Source organism: Arvicola amphibius, chromosome 9 (genome assembly GCF_903992535.2).
Source record: "Arvicola amphibius chromosome 9, mArvAmp1.2, whole genome shotgun sequence".
NCBI classification, from domain to species: Eukaryota; Metazoa; Chordata; class Mammalia; order Rodentia; family Cricetidae; genus Arvicola; species Arvicola amphibius.
The window spans coordinates 104,516,050-104,538,076 of NC_052055.2; the positions used below are offsets into that span (position 1 = coordinate 104,516,050).

Genomic DNA, 22,027 nt, shown 5'->3' on the forward strand with positions numbered 1-22,027 from the left:
TCTGTGGTGGGGGTTTAAACCTTCACTCCACTAAGCCAGGCGGTGGTGGCGCACACCTTTAATCCCAGCACTCAGGAAGCAGAGGCAGGCGGATCTCTGTGAGTTCAAGGCCAACCTGGTCTACAAGAGCTAGTTCCAGGACAGGCACCAAGGCTACAGAGAAACCTTGTCTCAGGGAGAAAACACACACACACACACCCTTCACTCTACTGTGTAATATCTAGCTATGATTTTGGATGGGTAACTCAAGTGCACTGGTTCTCATCACATAAACATTAATAATCAGTTTGACTCACCAGCATCTCTCTATATTGAATTACTCCTACAACTTTTTTCTTTCAGTGTTAAGAACTAAGTCCTTTCCCTACCAGCTAGCCAAGTACTCCACTACTCAGCTGCATCCCCAGTCTTCCTATAGCCTCTTCAGAGGTCTTCTGGCCTTCAGTCTAGCTGTCCTCCAATGTGTACATCTCCATGAAGCCAGTAATCTTTCTTAAATACAAACCTAATGACGTTATTGCTTAGGACTGAAATGGCTCAGCAATTGAGAGTACTGTTTCTTTCTTTTTTTTTTTTTAAGAGGACCTGGGTTCAATTCCCAGCTCCTATATGGTAGTTCACAAACACCAGATCCAATACCACCTTCTGACCTCTGATAGTACCAAGCATAATCATAGTACACAGATATACATGCAATCAAAATACACAAAATACTAATAAAAAACCCTAATATTAATAATTTTTTAAAAACCAACCATTTCTGACCTTAAAACCTTTGTAACTTTCTTTCTATTGTACTCAGTCAAAATGGAATGCCCTAACAACAAAGACAAGGCTTTCAACACTGGATACTCTTAACTACTCAATCTTCTCTCTTCCTCTTCCCCATGAAAGCCACTCTAAATTGTGTGTCTTCAGACTTATTCTCTGGATTCCTGTATATGTTGCTCTCTCTGCCTACAAGCCCTCACCTTTCTAAAGTCATCTGGCCGGTGGTGGAGGCCAGTCTAGGCTACAAAAAAGCTTCAAAAACAAAAAATAACTTAAAAAAAAAAACCCACAAAACTACTTTCTCTCTTTATACATGTATTTATATATACACATACAGGTGATATGTCAGATTTTCTTCTAAAAAGACTTCCTTCAAATTGCATAGATACACCACAGTCCTATGCATTCCATACCTGGTTTAGTTTTAGTGTTCATTCATGTCTATAACTGGCTGATTGCTAGACAATTAGTTTTATAAAACTAATGACTATCCCTGTTTATAAATGTGTCCCCTGGTGACTACTAGAGTAGATATACAGACATTCAATTAATGATTGATAAATTAGGGAGTGTATATTGTTTTCATACCTATCTACCTAAATCTGTGTAATAAATTAAGCCGGTATATTTCACCAGACATGTCAACAGTTAACAGCCCTTAATGTAGAAAAGGCTTTGTCTTATCACATGACCCATGGATGTATGACCTAACATTAATATACCTCTTTTTGTGGCACATACCTTTAATCCTAGCACTCGGGAGGCAGAGGCAGGCATATCTGAGTTCTAGGTCAGCCTGGTCTACAGAGTGAGTTCCAGGGCTACACAGAGAAACCATGTCTGAAAACAAAAGATTACCACATCGTAGAAGATATTTTAAAATATTACACTGAGGGCTGGAGAGATGGCTCAGAGGTTAAGAGCATTGCTTGCTCTTCCAAAAGTCCTGAGTTCAATTCCCAGCAACCACATGGTGGCTCACAACCATCCGTAATGAAGTCTGGTGCCCTCTTCTGGCCAGCAGGCATACACACAGACAGACTATTATATACATAATAAATATTTAAAAATAAGTATTTTAAAAAATAAATAAAATATTACACTGAAAAAATTCTGAACACAGAATGAAAACAGACCAATAAAAGGGTTTTTTTTTAATTCAAAGGTATAGCTGGATAAGTAGATTTGTTTACAACCATTCTTGTGAAATACTTTTTAAAAAAATACGACCAACTTCTTTGCAAATTACAGACAAATACCTCAACTATGATGACCTAATTTTTGGTGAATAATATACATGATTAGACAGAAATAGGCAAGCTCACACTGGAAGATTAACTATCAAATACTTAGTCAAAACTCCGTTTATGGCCCCCACTTCTTGAGCGATTTCTGTTCCCATTTCGTCTTCTACCATCTTGCCGACTTCCTGACCGACTCCCCTGCCGACTCTGTCTACCTGATCGGCCACCAGATCGACCACCAGATCGGCCTGAACGGCCTGACCTGCCGCCTGACCAGCCGCCCCTCTGTCTGGGATTGGAAGATGTGTTTCCATCATAATACTCTTCAATTTCAGGTAATTTGGCTGGCACTGAGAGTATCCAGTCTGAGTCATGCCATTCTGCCTGTTAAAGGAATGTACAGGATTAACAGAAATGTAAAATAAAACCCATAAACAAAGCCAGGCAGTTGTAGTGCATATCTTTAATCCCAGCACGCAGCCACATGGTGTCTCATAGCTATCTATAATGAGATCTGGTGCCCTCTTCTGACCTACAGGGATACATGGAGGCAGAATGTTGTATATATCATAAATAAACTTAAAAAAAAATATGGGACAGGCAATATTTCTTTTCTTTTTTCTCAAGACAGTGTTTCTCTGGAGCCTGTCCTGAAACTTACTCTATAGACCAGGCTAGCACCAAACTCATATTTGCCTGTCTTTGCCTCCCAAGTGCGTAGATTAAAGGCATGTGCCATTACCATCTGGCTTAAGGACTTTCTTAATTGATTTAGGCATGATAAATGACTCTAAGATTTCAAACGATTTTTTTTGGCTTTTCAAAACAATCTTTTTAAAAACCATAGTTATTTAAAAGATAAAAGTTTTTGAATACCTGTAATCTTTCTGACTCATTTGTAGGAACATCAAAGCAAACACCCTAAAAGAAAAATAAAAAGATTTTTATTTAGATATATGAGTTGTTACTAATTAATATCTGTTGCATTTTGTTTTTAAAACATATGTTTTCCATGACTGTTTACAAGATCAAAGCAGGTAACACATAAGCATAGATGATCTGTAGTACTTACTGTAGTTTCTGATCTCAGATAGAACCAAGTATAACTAATAAGACTCTGAAATACCTAGAATATTTTTGTAGATAACTATAATTGTCCATGTCCCTTAGAAAATGGTCCTTTTAGCTGGGCAGTGGTGGCACAAGCCTTTAATCCCAGCACTTAAGAGGCAGAGGCTGGTGGATTGCTAAACTACACAGAGACACCCTGCCTGGAAGAAAAAAGACAGAAAGAAAATGGTTCTTTTAATAAAGTTCTTTAAAACATTAGTGAGAAGCTGGGAACACAGATCTGAGGTATAGTACTTGCTTATCACATGCAAGTCAGTGGGTCAAACCCTAGCATTGCAAAAGACTTAAGATTTTTTTTTTTTTTTTTGAGACAGGGTTTCTCTGTAGCTTTGAAGTCTGTTCTTGAACTAGCTCTGTAGACCAAGCTGGTGTCCAACTCAGAGATCCACCTGCCTCTGCTTCCTGAGCATTGGGATTAAAGGTGTACACGACTACCCGGCTGAGGCAAGGTCTTTGTGTAGTCTTGGCTGTCCTAGAACAAGCTCTGAAGACCTGGCTGACCTAGAATTCACTGAGATTCACCAACTTAATTAATCTATGTAGTAATGTAAGATAAACAATCTGAGTTATTTTATCTCAAACACTAAAAGAAGTCCATTCCTAAGATTAAGCTTTACACTGAATGTGGTGGTGCAATATGGTGCAATATGGAGGCAGAGGCAGGTAGATGTCTGAGAGGCAGTTTGGTCTACATATCAGTTCCAGGACAGCCAAGGCTATGCAAGGAGACCCTGTATCAAAAAACAAAAACAAAAAGCTTCACAGTAATTTACTCAGGCACAGGCCTGTAACCTCAGTCCTTGGAAAGTAGAATGAAGAGGAGCAAGAGTTCAAGGCTGTCCTAGACTACTATAAAATACCGTCTCAAAAGAAAAGACCCTCACACTAGCAGCCAATAGCAGACAACAAAAATAGTCCACGTTCTCGAAATTTTAAGAGCTGTTCAACTGTTACACAGAAATTACTCTAAAAGCCGGGCGGTGGTGGCGCACGCCTTTAATCCCAGCACTCGGGAGGCAGAGGCAGGCGGATCTCTGTGAGTTCGAGACCAGCTTGGTCTACAAGAGCTAGTTCCAGGACAGGCTCCAAAGCTACAGAGAAACCCTGTCTCGAAAAACCAAAAAGAAATTACTCTAAAAATTAACACACACAACTACACATATTAAGTAAACCACTGCAGAGACTTAGATCACTTAAATCTTAGGCAGGTGTACTGTCATCTGCTTACAATCCCAACACGGGAGGACCCTGAGTCCAACGCCAGCCTGGGCTACATAGGAATACCCTGTCTCAAATAATAACAACAACAAAAAGTGAGGTAATAGTCAAACAAGACAGAATGACTTACAACTCTGAAGGAAGATACCATTTATATAATCCCAAATCTTTGAAGTCTTTGTGAAGATTATCAGTAACTGGCTAGAATGCTTCTAGAATTGAATCTCGAGAAACCTACCATATTTCCTTTTAGGAGGCACATTCTGGTGACTTGAGACACAGCAGTACTACTCAGCTTTCTGTTAAGCTCTTTCCAAGCACAGCTGACATCCTGTATTTCTTCTGGGCTTTCCAGAGTCATGGTCACAAACCCCTTTAGAAATAAAAGCCCTATTAGGCTTGGGAAAAATTCAGCAGCAGGACAATGAAGTTTCAACTCTATGATCCCTCCTGATTTAACTACGCAGATCTCATGCAGTGTGCCTACATGTAACATGGTTACTGAAAACTCACTTCTCTCAAACAGTACTAGAAGGCTGTGCACACATCACTGAAAGCACCATGTGCTGTGCACTGCTCTTACAAACCACACAAAGGCTATGCTCTATGTGTTACGAGACACAATTAGACCACAGCATCACAGGAAGAGTTAGGAAAAAGTAGTGAGGAATAAGGAAACATTAAAATTCAGTTACTTAGCCGGGCGGTGGTGGCGCACGCCTTTAATCCCAGCACTCGGGAGGCAGAGGCAGGCGGATCTCTGTGAGTTCGAGGCCAGCCTGGTCTACAAGGGCTAGTTCCAGGACAGGCTCTAAAAAAGCTGCAGAGAAACCCTGTCTCGAAAAAACCAAAAAAAAAAAAAAAAAAAAAAAAAAAAAAAAAAAAAAAAAAAAAATTCAGTTACTTAACAGTAAAAAACAAAAACAGACATCAAAATCTCCAAATTTCTGGAGGACAACCACAAATAATGAATGAATGAATGAATAAATAAATAAATAAATAAATAAGTGTCCATGAAGCGGTATTGGACAGCAAAAGAACCATCATGAAACACAATATTTTACTTAGCACATACTTAATGACTACCCCCTATCATGTTCCCTAGACCTGGCCAAGGGCTAGAGATTTAATAACAAACAAACATTTTCTCTCACGGACGTGGCTTTCTTGTGGTGGGGGTAGAGTGGAAATAGTAACAAAGGATATAAAATAGCAGTGAAGTGAAGAGAGGACCAGAGTGATCAATGATTTCTCCAGTATGATGATATTTAAGCAGAGGTCAAAATGAAAGAGGAAGCCACACAGCCTAAGGCGAAGGGGCTGAGAAGATGAGTAAGCCTAAATAAAGTCTTTGCAGGAGTGAGTTAATGGAGAAGTAAAGTCAAACAGATTCAGACAGCCAGAGAAATCAACAGAGTGATAAAAAATGAAGTCACACAGACAGCAAGCAGAATACTCTGTAGGACACACATTATGGGACATTCATGATAGACTTCAGAGCTAGAGACACCAGGAGCAACGGCTGCGGGCTGGAGAGATGGCTCAGAGGTTAAGCGCACTGGCTGCTCTTCCAGAGGACCCTGTTCAAATCCTATTACCTAGAAGGTGGCTAACAACCAGCCAGTGGTAACTAACTACAGTCCCAAATGTGCTGCCCTTTTCTGGCTTTGAAGGCACTCCATGTACACAGTGCATATACAAACATTCAGGTAAAGACTCTTAGACATAAAATTTTAAAAAAAATTAAGACATCAAATATGGTCTATTCCATAAGAGGAATTTCAAGGGGCTGGAGAGGTGGCTCAGTGGTTAAGAGCACTGCCTGCTCTTCCAAAGGTTCTGAGTTCAGCTTCCAGCAACCACATGGTGGCTCACAACCATCTGTAATGAGATCTGGTGCCCTCTTCTGGTCTGCAGATAAATACTGTACACATAATAAATAAATCTAAAAAAAAAAAGGAATTTCAAGCCATTTGTATATTGTTGCCAAGATATTTAATTAAAAGCTAGATGATGTATCTACTAAAAGATTCTTGGTTAGGTTGGCCTCAGACTTGCAACATTTTCCTGCCTCTGCTTTCCAAATGTGATTACAGTGTGGCCACCTCTGTAGCCAAAGAATTCTTTTATGGAACAAGAATTAGCGGTAAGTGATGTATGAAGTACCTTAACATTTTCTTTTAAAAATAAGTTTTAAAATTGTTTTTTTTTTTATTTGAGAGACTGAAGCAGGAGAATTGTTGAGACTTCAAGGCAAACCTGGGATAAATAGCAAGACCTTGTCTCCCAAAATAAAATACCCAGGTTGGTGTGTGTTGGTGCATGCCTAAACAGGAAATCTCTGTGAGTTTTAGGCCAGCCAGTGGCACACAAATATCCATGGGGTTACTTTTCAGACAGATTTTCAGTATGTAGCCCTGGTTGGTCTAAAACCTTTATGTCCACCAGGGTAGTCTCAAAATTCAGTCTACTGTCTGCTTCCTGAGTGCTGGGATTACAAACATGAGCTACCACTTCTGGGCTTGTTTGATTTTGAGACAAGTTTAGCTGTGTATGTAGCCCATACTAGCAGCCTCCTGGATACTGAAATTACAGTCATGCCTATTATTCCTGGCTAAATATTATTTTATAAAGTATCTATTGAATTTTTAGGGATCCTCTAGGTACTGTCAGGTAAAACAAAAGAACTTTACAATCTTAGCAGACCAATAACTTCTACCAAAAGCTAGGAATGTTATCAAATAACATTTAAGATCTAAAAGAGATTTTTCCCACTGGCTGTAACCTGCCTACCTGATGTCCACATCAGTGTACGTAGCAAATTCTCCAAATAATGACTTTTAGTTCTCCGACTATGAAAGCACACGTAACCATGGTGGCACACATCCTCCACAGTCACCTAAATCCAAATTTATGGTAACTCACATATAACTGAAAATAAAACTATCTCATACTCCTTTTGGAGTGAGAGCTATGTTTTGTATGGGCAGAAGCAAATATAAAGATATCAGAAGACTGACATAGAACCATCTTTGTAAGCAGATTCGACTGGGATACTGTCATTAAGTAGAATATCATTATTTTTAGAAGCTACAAGTTGAAATATTTAGGAATGATGTCTTCATGTTTCAACTTTCAGTTTACAAAAGGGAAAAGTCCATATGAATATAAGGCCTATGTTACACAGTATTAACAGTTGTTGAATTAAGATGGATGGTAAATGTTTATTGTACTAGTCTTTCCTTCTGAGTGCTGGGATTACAAGCGTGTATACAAGATGAGAAGAGAAAGATTTTTCTAGAGAGAAAAAAGGAAAAAAAACAGCAACGAAACCTTAGTCTATTGAAGGAATCAAATGCAGTATCTCAGTAATGTACTATAACTGCTACAGCTCAGTTTTAACCTTCTCTAGCCAAATATACACTGCCACACACTTTTCTACCTTGTCAGAGGTGATCAAAGATCGTGGTTCAAAACTTGATGCACCAGAAATGTGAGCTAATGCTGCAGCCAATGCATCCACTGCCCCTTTCTCTTCTATCAGTCTTTGAGCTGATGGTCGGAAAAAATCAACAGCAGCATAAGAAACAGAGGCCAGAGACCTATGGTTTAAAAATAGTAAATGTTCTTGGTCAAGATACAGGGCAAAAAGTAAAGGTAAGATCATCATTGGAAAAGAAAGAGTAACATTTCCATACAATAATGTAACTAAATGTCTTCTGGCAAAACCCTTGACTAAAATTTTCTCATATTGAACTAGGAGAGCTTAAAGATGAACAGCCTAATACAGAAGAGAAATTACTCAGCAAGGTCAGAAAGCATACCTGATGGCATCCATGCTTTTAGATTTAACTAAATCCATTGTAGAAGGAACACCTACACGTTTAAAAGTAATTCCCTGAAAATGAAAGAATTACATTAAAGAAAAAGGAAGTCGTCATAGTTAATTTCTAAATTAATATAGTTTGTTGAATTTCCATTTCTTGGACTTAATGATTTCCAAGCCCTAGCAGATGAAAAAAAATTGCTTTTTCTAACAAATCATCTATAATCAATTCCAAAAAGAAAACAACGAAAAAAAAAAGTAAAAAAAAATTGTCCCTTAGTTAAATCATGGAACTTCACTTGGAAAATAAAGCCGATTCAAAAAGAGAAAAAGGTGTCATTTTAACCTGTCAACATTTTCTTATCATTTTAATTTTATAAAATATATTAGTATATGGAAATAAGCATAAAGGTAGTTGGTAAAATGGGGAAGACTACAAGAAAATACAGGCCATAAAAAATACATTTTTAATGAAACTGGTTATTGTATTATGAACCTAACTAAAATAGCAATGCCAAGTGAGAGTCAGTTACCCATTCACAATGCTTAGATGATACTGGAACCATTAACACAATTTCAACTTTAATATCAAGAGAGAAATTCCAAGAAAAAAGGAGCATGTCAGGTCTTCTGGCTTCACAATAAAAGCTGTATAAAACAAAGTCTTACAACTAATACAAATTTAGCTCTCCACACGCTTGACATCCAAATGTAGCTTAAGGTGAGAAATACTGGGTAGGTGTATTTGTGAGAACAAGCATAAAAAAAACTCTCTTCTCTGGCACCATTAGGTAAGACAATTGAGACAATTTCACTTTACTCACTGCTTTCTGTTCCACATATCTCAGCTGTCCTCTTTCTCTTGGCTGATAAAAACACACACAAATCCCTGTCCGGCCAGCTCTACCTGTGCGTCCAGAGCGATGGATATAGGATTCAACATCCTTAGAAGAAAAAAGAAAATTCATTTTATAAACTTGACAAATGAGCTAGCCATGATGCACATCTGTATTCAGTACTCAGAAGGCTGACCCAAGTATAGGGAACACCAAAGAGAATTAGGCATGGTAGTCCAGGCCTATAATCCCAGTACTTAGGAGGCTGCTGAGCATCAAGTTCAAGGCCAGCCTTGTGTTAAAAAGAGCTCCAGTTCTGCCTGGTCTGAGACCATTTCTCAAAAAATGCAAAAATACATTCAATTCTTCTGTACTTTACAATATCACAAGTAATTTATATCCTAGAATTCTGGAATAAAAAGACAATTTAAAAGCTATTAATCCAAACCTGAACAAGGACAAGCTCAACAGACATGACAAAAAGAGAGGAAATCTCACAGGGCTCCAATCTTAGACAAGAAACTATAGGCACTTAAGGAACACGAAGAAAAAATAGTCTTCCTCAGGGAAGAACCCTCTAGTTGGTTATCTGATACAAGAGGTCAATCCTGAAATCATATACATAAGAGTAACATAAGGACTGAGAAGATTCTATTTACGTATTTAGGAATATGTGTGTATGTGTGTATGCACAAAAAGAGGCTATGAATTTGAGAACACAATGGGAGTATCTGGGAGGGATTGGGGGAAGAGGGAAGGTAGAAATGATGTGATTATATTTTAATTTTAAAAGATTAAATTTTAAAATGCAGCTATTTAAAAAGCAGCTATTTACCCACATACACTAGAGTTCTGTATATGAAACTTTTTTAAAATTCCTCAATGAGATATGTATGTTATTGCCATCGTTCTTTGGTTCTGTGCAGGAACTTGATATGTACCAATGGCTGGCCTGAAACACGCAATAACCCTTCAGCCTCTGTCTCCCAAGTGCTGGACTGTAAGTATGTGCCACCATTTCTGGCTCCTTGTATGATTGTGTTGATTAATCTTCAGATGCAAACAATAAAATCACTTATTTATAAGGGTGGTATCAATGTAATACCATCCCAACAGAGGTTAAGATCAACAACAAATGAAAGACATGTTTTTCATATCAAAAGCAGTACTTCATAAATAAAGTAACATTTACAAAACTATTCTGATTGTTCAAATTAAACCCCATTTCCTACCTGTGGAGGAGAACTCTGAATCACCAAGTCAACCTCAGGAATGTCCAAGCCGCGGGCAGCCACATTAGTTGCCACCAAAACTTTAAAACTACCTTCTCTGAAGCCTTTCAAGGTAATTTCTCTCTGTGACTGTGCAATGTCCCCATGCAAACACTGGGCATTCTATTAGAAAAAAAGGAAAAACAATAAGTGCATATCTCATATCTATAACTTGGTATCCCAACATCATTCAGTCTGTGCCCTTTTCTTGTTTTACTTTTCAATTTTATCTTTAAGAACAATGTGTGATTTAAAAAAATTTTTATTTTTTTTTACTATGTATACAGTGTTCTGTCTGCATGTATACCTGCAGGCCAGAGGAGGGCACCAGATCTCATTGCGGATGGTTGTGAGCCACCATGTGGTTGCTGGGAATTGAACTCAGGACCTCTGGAAGAGCAGTCAGTGATCTTAACCACTGAGCCATCTCTCCAGGCCCCCAATTTATGATTTTTTTTTCAATTTATGATTCTTTTTTTTTTTGGTTTTTCGAGACAGGGTTTCTCTGCAGCTTTGGAGCCTGGCCTAGAACTAGCTCTTGTAGACCAGGCTGGCCTCAAACTCACAGAGATCCGCCTGCCTCTGCCTCCCGAGTGCTGGGATTAAAGGTGTGCGCCACCACCGCCCGGCCCCAATTTATGATTCTTAAACAGAAGGAAAGAACAGAATCCTACAAGTTGTCCTGACCTCCACATTTACATAGGCATGAGTACATGTGTTCAAACACTATATACATAAATAAATGTAAAAAATTTAAAACCCAAAACTTTACAGAAATTATATTGCATAAAATGTAGATCTTAATATCAGCCTCTAAGAAATAATTAATTGCTAATAGTTTGAAAGATGGTTTATACAAATTCTATTTCCACCGTGTCAAGGATTGAATGCTTTGTTCATCCTGGGTCAAGTATTTCCTAGGAGGAACAAACATTTCAATCACTGAACTACATGTTGGACTGAACATGTTTCTCTAATTCCTTTTATTTTATAGACAATCTTGAAATATAGCCCAGGTTAGGCTCAAACTCAATACCCTGCTGCTTTAGCTTCCTGAATGCAGAGATTACAAATATCATGCTCAGCTTTTCTGTTTGTTTGGGTTGATTAAGAGTAAGTTTTGGCAGGGCGGTAGTGGCACACGCCTTTAATCCCAGCACTCGGGAGGCAGAGGCAGGCGGATCTCTGTGAGTTCGAGGCCAGCCTGGTCTACAGAGCTAGTACCAGGACAGGCTCCAAAGCTACTGAGAAACTCTGTGGGGAGGGGGGTGAAAGTAAGATTTGGTTCCGCGATGGTAGCACATGACTTTAATCCCAGCACTCAGGCGGTAGAGGCAGGTGGATCTTTCTGAGTTCGAGGCCAGTTCAGTTCACAAAGTAAGTTCCAACAGCCAGCACTACACAAAGAAACCCTGTCTCAAAAAAACTAAACAAACAAAAAGTTTTAGTCTTTTTAACAACTTATAGCTATTTTACCAGCAATTTATGCCTGTGCAATAGATTTTGCACCCTCAAAAATCAAAAGTAAGTATCAGACTGGAGTTAGAGATGGCTGTCAGCCACCATGTAGAAGCTGAGATTCAAACTCAACGTCTGGAAGAGAAGGCAATGTTCTTCATTGCTAAGCCATCTCTCAGTCCTGGTAGTTATTTTAAGGCACGTATAAGCCAGACTGGTCTTAAATTTGCCATACTCCTACCTTCTGAGCACTGGAACTATAGGTTTGCTGCCATAACTGGCTGGGATATTTTTTTGTTCTTTTAAAATAAATACAATAAATAAAATAAAATAAAATAAAGGCAATGGTGGTACATGCCTTTAATCCTAACACTCAGGCGGCAGAGACAGGTGGATCTCTGTGTGTTCGAGGCTAGTCTGGTCTATGAAGTTAGTTCCAGGACAGCCAGGACTGTTAAACAGAGAAACCCTGTCTTGAACCAACCAACCAAACAGATGAAAATAAGAAAAAGGGAAAGGAGGAGGGAAGGAAATCAGGAAGGTTCTAAGACTCTGACAGGCATTTTCAACACAGTACTATATACCAAGTGCTAGGTACAAGGTGGCATAAGTGCTGTGGGATAATTCCTTGTACACTGTAAAGATCTGTAACTCAAATTGTTTTTATTAAAATGCTGCCTGGCCAGTAGCCAGGCAAAAAGTACAGGTGGGGTGACCAAACTAAGGATGATAGGAAGGAGAAGGATAGAGTCAGGATACCAGCCATCTGCCAGGCAAGCAGGATGTGTAGAAAATGAGGTAACAAGCCATGAGCCACGTGGCAAACCATAAATAGAAATATGGGCTAATTTAAAGAGTTAGCTAGTAACAAGCCAAAGCTATTGGCTGAGCCTTGATAATTTATATTCAGCCTCTGAGTCAGTTATTTGGGACTGGAGAGTCGGGACAAGTAACATCCCGTTACACGTACGAGTAACAAAGAGGAGACTATAACATTGAGGGGAAAGTGTCACTGAAGTTGAGATCTGGACAATATTAAGAAATCAACTGATAGGGGCTGGAGAGATGGCTCAGCCGTTGGGAGAACTGGCTGTTCGCCTAGAGGACCCGAGTTCAATTCCCAGCACCCACATGGCAGCTCACAACTGTTTGTAACTCCAAGATCTGACACCCTCACATAGTCATACATCCACACCAATACACATAAAATAAAAATACATGAGGAGGAGGAGGAGGAGGAGGAGGAGGAGGAGGAGGAGGAGGAGGAGGAGGAGGAGGAGGAGGAGGAGGAGGAGGAGAAAGAAGAAGAAGAAGAAGAAGAAGAAGAAGAAGAAGAAGAAGAAGAAGAAGAAGAAGAAGAAGAAATAATAATCAACTGATGGGTTGGAGAGATGGCTCAGAGGTTAGAGCACTGGCTGCTCTTCCAGAAGACCAGGGTTCAATTCCCAGCAACCACATGGTGGCTCATGAATATCTATAATGAGATCTGGTGCCCACTTCTGGCATGCAGGCATACGTGCAGGCAGAACACTGTATATATAATTAATGAATAAATCTTTAAAATAATGTTTGAAAAAGAAATCAAACTGATATAAAAAGAAACATTAGGGCTAAGGAGTCTGGGTGAGAAATATTACTTGGGAAACAAACTACAAGTATTTGAACAAAACTACTGCTAAAACAAAGTGAAAAGATGAGAGTTGGGACTGGAAAGAACACATGAACATTTTCCTGAAACGAGTGGGAATAAGGCGAACACTATCATGAACATAGTTACATTTGGAAGGAGGAAATAATCTGAACCCTCCCCCCAAACACACACACCTTCTCTCCCTCCCTCTTCCTTATTTCTTTGTTCAATCTACTTATTTTGATTTTTTTCAATATGGTTTCTCTGTGTAGCCCTGGCTGTCCTGGAAACAGCTCTGTAGACCAGGCTGACCTCAAACTCAGAGATCTGCCTGCCTGTCTCCCAAGTGCACCACCATGCCTGGCTCAAGCATTCACACACCTTTGTAAAAAGTATATTTTGCTGGGCAGTGGTGTTGCACACCTTTAATCTCAGCAGTCAGGGGCAGAGGCAGGCAGATCTCTGTAAATTCAAGGCAAGTCTGCTCAACAGAAAGAGTTTGAAGATAGCCAAGGCTGTAAAGAAAAGCCCTGTCTCAAAAAAAAGTATTTATTTTATGTGCATACCTAAATGCCTGCCTGGATGTGTGTACACCATGTACATATATGCCTGGTGCCTTTGGAAGCCAGGGGGTCAGATGGTCAGATCACCTGAAATTGGGAGTTATAGACAGTTGTGAGCTGCCAGGAGTGCTGGAAACAAAAGTTATGTATTCTTCAAGAGCAGGTGACCGTAACCACTGAGCCACCTGAACCATCTCTCTCCAGTTCCAAAAAAACAAAATCTTTATCTGACAGTGACTGTGATGGCAGCAGACTGAAAAGAGATGATGCTGATAACCAAGCAGCTCTGCAGGTCTGAATCCTAGAGAGCAGTGAAGATGGATGTTCCTCATGAGCAAGAAAGAATCAGACGAGAAAGAAGCAGGGTCCTGGCCAAAGAGGCAAGTGTGACATGTCCTCAAATTGTAACTGCTTTTTACTTAAAAAGACTAACTTTGCATTCTTGTCTAGGAGATGAAGAGCAGAAAAATACTATTATAGAAAAAACTACATTCCAATGAAAACTTGGTTATGCATGGGCAAGTTGGGATTTTTCACTTTTTTTTGTTGTTGTTCCATCAACAGCAGTAGTTACTAGTTATCTGAAACAAGCAGCCATTTCCTATAGTTATAAGCTTGGTGTGGTGAACATGCCAGGTCTCTGAATTCAAGTCCAGTCTTGTATTCTGAGCTCCACATGGACGCCATGGCATGTGTACTCTCTTCTACACAAAATAGATGAGTAACTATTAAAAAATGATTTAAGAAACAGAAAAGCAAGCAATCAATCAACAGAAATGTTGTATTTTATGTATACACACACAAATTAAACCCCTAAATAGTCATTCTGCATACCAACTAATAACTTCTGACTAATGACGAAAATTTCCCCAGCATTTAGTAACACTTTACATTCAGAGGAGATATACATGCTATCAAATACTCCTTTCTGATAAACAACCAAACCTATTATGATTTAATAGCTAACAAAGTTTACTACATCATCTTCCCAAATTACTCTGTTTTGAATAATCAAGTTTAATCCATAAAGAGTGCATTTTTTTTTTGCATACCGATACAGATCCATTATCGAGAAAGAGTATAAAGAAAGCTTACCTGCTTTATGTGTGGATTCATGGCCATTTCAGTTACATTCTTCTTGGTCTCACAGAAGATAATAGCCCTCCCTTCAGATCCACTATAGACCTGAAGGACATCTCCAATAACTGCTGGTCTCTGAGACCAATGGCACTGGATAGCCAAATGCTTCAAGAAAAAAAAAGGCAAAATATGTTTCATCAAAAATTATTTTCTAAAAAAAATATTTATGTTTGTTTGTTTATTATGTGTACATTATTCTGTCTGTGTATATGCCTGCAGGCCAGAGAGGGCACCATACCTCATTACAGATGGTTGTGAACCACCATGCAGTTGCTGGTAATTGAACTCAGAATCTTTGGAAGAGCAGGCAATGCTCTTAACCGCTGAGCCATCTCTCCAGCCATCAAAAATTATTTTTTAAAGGGTACTGAGGACATAAGCTCAGCTGGCAGCGTGTTTGCCTAGCATAAATGAAGTCCTGAATTAGACCCCAGCACTGCATTAACCAGGAATGGTAACACATACTTGGCCAGTAACCTCAGGGCTAGCCTAATCTAAGAGTGAAACCCAAACAGGAGGGCTAAGGATGTAACTGAATGGTCGAACATTTCACTAACATACACAAGCTCTGGGGCCAATCCCTACTGGTGGAAGGGAGATGATGAAAATAAATATTTTTTTGGCTTTAGATCAGATACAAAAATTTATATTGTATAATTACTTTTATATGAAATATCCATAACAGGTATATTCACAGAGAAAGAAGATTAGCTATTGCCAGGGTCTACTAGGGAAGGACAAAATGGGGAATAATTCATAAAGTTTCAAAGCTGAATTTTGGGGTGATGAAGCCAGAAGTGTAATTATGTGTCTGGAATATAATACTCGCTGATACTGAATTAGATATGAAACAGGGCCCTGAATTAAATCTCCAGCACCAAAAACAATGAATAAAATAAAAGCCAGATGAATGTAGGGATGGGCAGATATGTAATAAAGAAAATAAGGCATTAAGCCAGGGGTGGTACGGTCTCCCTGTCTGCTGTCTCAGCACTTAGGAGACTGAGATTGCCCAGTTCACACCAGGGTATTACATAGCCAGACCCAACCTCAAAGGCAGATAAAGAGGAGGGTGCAGCCGGGCGGTGGTGGTGCACGCCTTTAATCCCAGCACTCGGGAGGCAGAGGCAGGCGGATCTCTGTGAGTTCGAGGCCAGCCTGGTCTACAAGAGCTAGGTCCAGGACAGGCCCTAAAAAAGCTGCAGAGAAACCTTGTCTTGAAAAACCAAAAAAAAAAAAAAAAAGAGGAGGGTGCAATTTGAGTGGGAAGCAAAAAGACCAGGAGTTCAACCAATCCTTAGCTACATAGCAAGTTCCAAGTCTCTTCCAAAAATCAAAACTAAGATATAAAAATGGAAATAAAACATTAGTAATAGGATCTAGATGCTGGGTACATATATACCTAAATGTATCCACTATAAAAATCTTCCAAACTATCTAAATGTTTACAAATTTCACACATTAAAATGTTTGGAAAGGTTATACTACATTTTAAGTCTATTTTGTTGTTGTTATTATTCAGCTTATCGTTCTTTTTTTTAAAGTATAAGCGTGTTTGCACATGAACACATACTATGGTGTATATGTATAAAACTAAAGAGACAACCTGGGGGAGTCAGTCTTCTCTTTCTACAATGCAGGTCCCAGGAATCAAATATCAAATCTAGGTCATCATCAGGTTGGCTGCAAGCACCTTTACCCATTAGATCAGCTCACTGGCCCTATTATCTGGATATAATTTTATTTTTACAATTTATCTATTTTTATGTTACATATGTGGATGCTTTGCTGTATGTCTGTGTACCATGTACGTGTACCACCAAGAACTCTGAGCCGTCTCTCCAGCCCCACCCCCTTTCCTTGCTCTCCATAGGTCTCACTAACTAGCCCCAGCTGGCCTGGGATGAGCTGCTCAGAGATCTGTCTGCCTATACCCACAATACACACACCAACAACGGAATTAAAGGCAAGCACCACCAACCCTGGCTTAAATTAGTCTTAAAAAATAAATGTAGCCGGGCGGTGGTGGCGCACGCCTTTAATCCCAGCACTCGGGAGGCAGAGGCAGGCGGATCTCTGTGAGTTCGAGACCAGCCTGGTCTACAAGAGCTAGTTCCAGGACAGGCTCCAAAGCTACAGAGAAACCCTGTCTCAAAAAACCAAAAAAAAAAATAAATAAAAAAATAAAAAAAATGTAATATGACAATTATAGACTACATGCAAAGAAAATCAAAAAGGACAAAACTAAAAATTATACCACCTGTAACAAAATATTCATCTATCTCAAAAAAGACAAAAAGAAAAGAAAACCTGAATCAGATCAAACTCACAATTTAACCAAAATGTGAAGTAACAGGGGTACATGGCGGTAAAATGAAGACTAAGATAAATCAGGAGATTTTTTAAAATATTTATTTATTATGTATACAATATTCTGTCTGTGGGCAGGCCAGAAGAGGGCACCAGACCCCCCATTAGAGATGGTTGTGAGCCACCATATGGTTGCTGGGAATTTAACTCAGGACCTTTGGAAGAGCAGGAAATGCTCTTAACCTCTGAGCCATCTCTCCAGCCCCAAATCAGGAGATTTTTGTTTTATTTAAAAATAAAAAAAGTACAAGGTAGGGAGGGGAGTTAGGCATGATAGCACACCAGTAATTTTAAAACCTAGAAGAACTGTGATGACAAGATATGGAGCAGCCTGGGCTACATAGCAAGACACTGACTCAGCAAACAGCTGGGAGAGGTGGTACTCATCTTCAATCCCAGCACTAGGAAGGAAGAGGCAGACAACCCGAGTTCAAGGCCAACCTGGTCAACAAAGGAAGTTTCAGATGAGAACAAGGCTACACAGTGAGACCCTTTCTCAAAAAGAAAACAAAACAAAGTTGGGAGCAATATCTCAGCAGTTAAGAGGGCATATTGCTCTACCAGAGGACCTGAGTTTAGTTCCCAGCATCCACATGGTAGCTCACAACCATCTAATTCCAATTCCAGGAGATCCAATGCCAAAAATGCAGACAAAAACTCATACACATGAAATAAAACTAGTGTAGTAGCACTTGCCTATAATCCTAACACTTGAGAGATAAAGGCAGCAGGAGCAGAAGTTAAAGGTCATCATCAACTAACTTTCATGTGTCTGAGGTCAGCCTTTGACACATGAAAATGAAATAATGGCTGGAACTTCAAATGTAGGAGTGAAAAATGTAACAACAGGGATTTTTAAAAAGCCTTAAAAAATAAGTATATATTTGTTATGCTATTCAATATCTGTAGATGTTTGAAAATGTCTTCAATATATAAAGCTTCCTCTAACCGTTTAGCACTGCAGTGTCCTCTTTTCTTTTTCTTTTTTTGGCTTTTCGAGACAGGGTTTCTCTGTAGCTTTGGAGCCTGTCCTGGAACTAGCTCTTGTAGACCAGGCTGGCCTCGAACTCACAGAGATCCTCCTGCCTCTGCCTCCCGAGTGCTGGGATTAAAGGCGTGCGCCACCTCCGCCCGGCTAATGTGTTCTCTTTTCAAGAAATAATCATGTTAATATTTTTTCTTTGGGCTTACACTTTATAAATAACTAAATAATTCATTTAGCATTACATGTTTTTGATTTTTTAAAAGAGTATGTTTTTTTTTAAAAAATTTTTCATGTATATAGATGTTTTGCCATGAGTGTTGGGTCCCCTGGAACTGTAATTACAGACAGTTGTGAGTTGCCATGTGGGTATTGGGAATTGAATCCAAGTCCTCTGGAAGAGCAAGCAGTCAGTGCTCTTAATCACTGAGCCATCTCTCCAGCTCCTAAAATAGTATGATTCTAAACAAAGCAGTCTGTAATATTTTGTCATTTGTGATGGTACACACCTTTAGTCTCAGCACTCAGGAGACAAAGGCAGGCAGATCTCTGAGTTTACGGCCAGTCTGGTCTCCAGAGTGACATCTAGGGCTACACAGAGAAATCCTGTCTCAAAAAACAAACAATCCCCCCAAAAAAGAAATCTTGTTTTAATTACCCTTATTTATTGCATGTTTGTCTTTTTGCATACCATAGCGCATGTGTGGAGGTCAGAGGACAATTTGCAGAAGTCAGCTCTCTCCTTTGACTATTAAGACTCTGAGATGGAACTCGGATCATCAGACTTCACAAAGGTACCTTTACTCACATTCTCATTGGTCCCAGTAATAAATACTCTTTCTCATTAATAAGAACCGCCTTCTGTCATATTCTTTTCTTTCCTTTTTCATTTTTTGGATATGTTACTGTTTTGGGACAGCTCTTCACACTGCCACATTATAGTTCAGGCTGACTCTGCTGACATCAACATGAGATACTCCTGGCTCAGTCTCCTCAGCACATGCACCATCACCCCAGCAGCTACAGGAGTTAACAGTTTTGGCCACATTTGACAGCTGCTTTTAAGTTAGGCCTTCCTTGTTCACACACCCATCACTCCTACTTATCCTACTTGCTTGGAAGTTTCAGACTGCAGAAATACACATGTATCTTTTTTTCTGAGAGTTGGGAACTGAACTTATAGCCTGACATGTGAAGTTAGTCCCCAGCACTACTATGTAACTTACTAGGGGCAGGAAAAGAGGTGAGGCTTCAAGAGGTCCCTAAACTTTGAGTTTAGCTTCATCAAATTTCAAACATAAACACCAATTAAAAGCTAAAATCTACATGCTGGCAAAGCTACTTACTTCCACAGTGGTTGCAGCTTTTTGAGTCATTTTTCCAACAAGGTCAACCTGTTCATATCTGGATTTCATGTATTTTTTTGCAACTTTGTATACCCACTGTGGGCAAGTTGCAGAAAAAAGTAAGGTCTGAGGATTGTCTTCTGAATCTTAAACAAACAAAAAGAATTCAAATGTTTTCTTAATGTCCCATGATGTAGCCAGCTTTTAAAAATCATTCCAAACTTCAAAACAAAACAAAAAATGAAAAATTAAAAACTTGGGACAAGTTTTTACATATAAACCTCAATGCAACCATTAAACTTTTAAAATGAAACAGAAAGAAAACTGAACTAGGAAGAAAAGAATTTAAGAACAAGAACCCAAGAAATGAATAAAATGAGTTAGTAAATCTACATCGAATGATTACAGAACATGCTTTTATAGCTTCTTTAGGGAAATGATACCAAATAACTTTAATTTTGTTAGAATACCAAGAGACAGGGTAATAAAAATTATGAAATAAAAATTTATAAGTTTTTATCAAAGAACAGCTGCTAATATACTTATTTCAACTAGAACATACCAGTTTTGTAGGATTCATGAATAATATCTTCTACTTGTTCAGCGAAACCTAAATCTAACATTTGATCTACTTCGTCAAGTACAACATGGCGCAGCTTCGAGAGATCCAAACGGCCACTTTGCAGATGGTCTTTGATACGCCCAGGGGTCCCAACAAGGATGTCAATACCATTCCGAATGTGGTTAACTGTGAGGAGAAAAACACCACAAATATGTTAAGAACCAAATATATGGTTTTAGATGATTTCTTTAGACTTAAAATCAATACAACTTTGGACTATTTTATATATATATTTACTCACTTTGGCTTTGATATGATGTTCCACCATAAAAACACGCCACACTGAGTTTTCTAGTTATATCTTTGAAATCTTTGGCTACTTGATTTGCCAGTTCCCTTGTTGGAGCCAAAACAAGTACCTGAACAAGAAGTTTAAAAAAAAAAATACACCTTTTCTAAAGATTGATGTAAATTCAACCTGAAAGAACATTTCTGTAAAGAAGCATTTAGAGTAAGAATCTCAACACGAACTTCATAAGCACTTAAAGACAGAGCTGGGCACACTGTTAGTGGCAAAACAATCATCTAGCAGGAACTGGTGATCTAATCCCCAGTTCTGGGGTATGAGAGCAGAGAACACAAATATCAAAAATAAGAATAGCTTATATTTACTACAGCATATTTTATCAGATTTCAAAAGTTATTTTCCAGGGTTGGAAATAGTTCAGCTGGTAAAGTGTGTGCTTATCATGCACAATGTCTAGTGTCCACTCCTTAGCTTTACATGAAAACAAGTGTGGTAATGCACCCTTACCATCCTAGCATTTGGGAGGCAAAAGGATTGTCCTCAACTAGATAGTGACCTCAAGGCCAGCCTGGGCTACATGAGATCCTATCTCAAAAAACAACAAAAAATAAAATATAAAAGACTTTTTAAATGAGGTTCCCAAGCATTTTTATTATTTCCTTGTCCCTCTTTATTCTTTCTCCTTAAATTTATGACTCCCCTAGAATACAGATATCTATCTATAAATAGACAGACAATGTACATTATCCATGACTGTCTAGCAAAAGTTCCCATCAGGTGAGTAACTGTATTCGCCGCACTTTAGGAAACCAGTACAGTAAAGTCAGTGCTTGTGCTCGTTATGAACTAGTAATTGTGACTAGTCATAAAAACAGATGAGGTGGCATTAAGATCCCAATTCTATAGACATGAACTTGAGTGACAATGAAGTTATAACTCTTGCCCAAGGTCCCACTTGAAGTAGTGCAGCTGTGCTATCAGGAACAGCCTTCTGACAGACTAAGGTAGGGTGCAACTGTTTTCTATCTGCGTTTCTTGCAACTTTCCCTAATTTCAATGAAGAAAAACAACTTATCTTGTAAAACCAATACAGCAAATATGACATGGTAGCTGATCCTAAGCCATTATGATATCATTCTATCCATGTACATGTGAATTTGCTTCTATAATGTAACATTAGGAGTATTTGAAAGCACAAACATACCTGTTCAAATCATTATGATGACTTTTCTTCTTCACTGTTACAAACCTTAAACTGCACACAGGTTCTAAAAATGTCAAATTTTAGACTAGAATTTTACTAGTTCCCTCTGTTAATTGATTCTACTATTAATAAATTAAGCCATATCTCTAGAACCCAAAAATAGCAATA

General features: G+C 38.8%; 1 protein-coding gene across 1 annotated transcript in view; it reads right to left on the minus strand.

The window, feature by feature from the left end:
* Window positions 1–1,896: 1,896 nt before the first annotated feature.
* The window catches only part of Ddx50 (DExD-box helicase 50), a 28,424-nt gene continuing 8,293 nt past the window's right edge, over window positions 1,897–22,027 (minus strand). Inside the window, exons 5-15 of the mRNA XM_038342508.1 lie at window positions 20,650–20,767; window positions 20,349–20,534; window positions 19,787–19,932; window positions 15,044–15,193; window positions 10,259–10,420; window positions 9,015–9,134; window positions 8,189–8,262; window positions 7,807–7,966; window positions 4,603–4,737; window positions 2,892–2,936; window positions 1,897–2,399 (exon numbers count right to left, since the gene is read on the minus strand). Coding sequence (XP_038198436.1) covers window positions 2,121–2,399; window positions 2,892–2,936; window positions 4,603–4,737; window positions 7,807–7,966; window positions 8,189–8,262; window positions 9,015–9,134; window positions 10,259–10,420; window positions 15,044–15,193; window positions 19,787–19,932; window positions 20,349–20,534; window positions 20,650–20,767 — 1,575 coding nt within the window. The 3' untranslated portion in view covers window positions 1,897–2,120. The remainder of the gene's footprint in view (window positions 2,400–2,891; window positions 2,937–4,602; window positions 4,738–7,806; window positions 7,967–8,188; window positions 8,263–9,014; window positions 9,135–10,258; window positions 10,421–15,043; window positions 15,194–19,786; window positions 19,933–20,348; window positions 20,535–20,649; window positions 20,768–22,027) is intronic.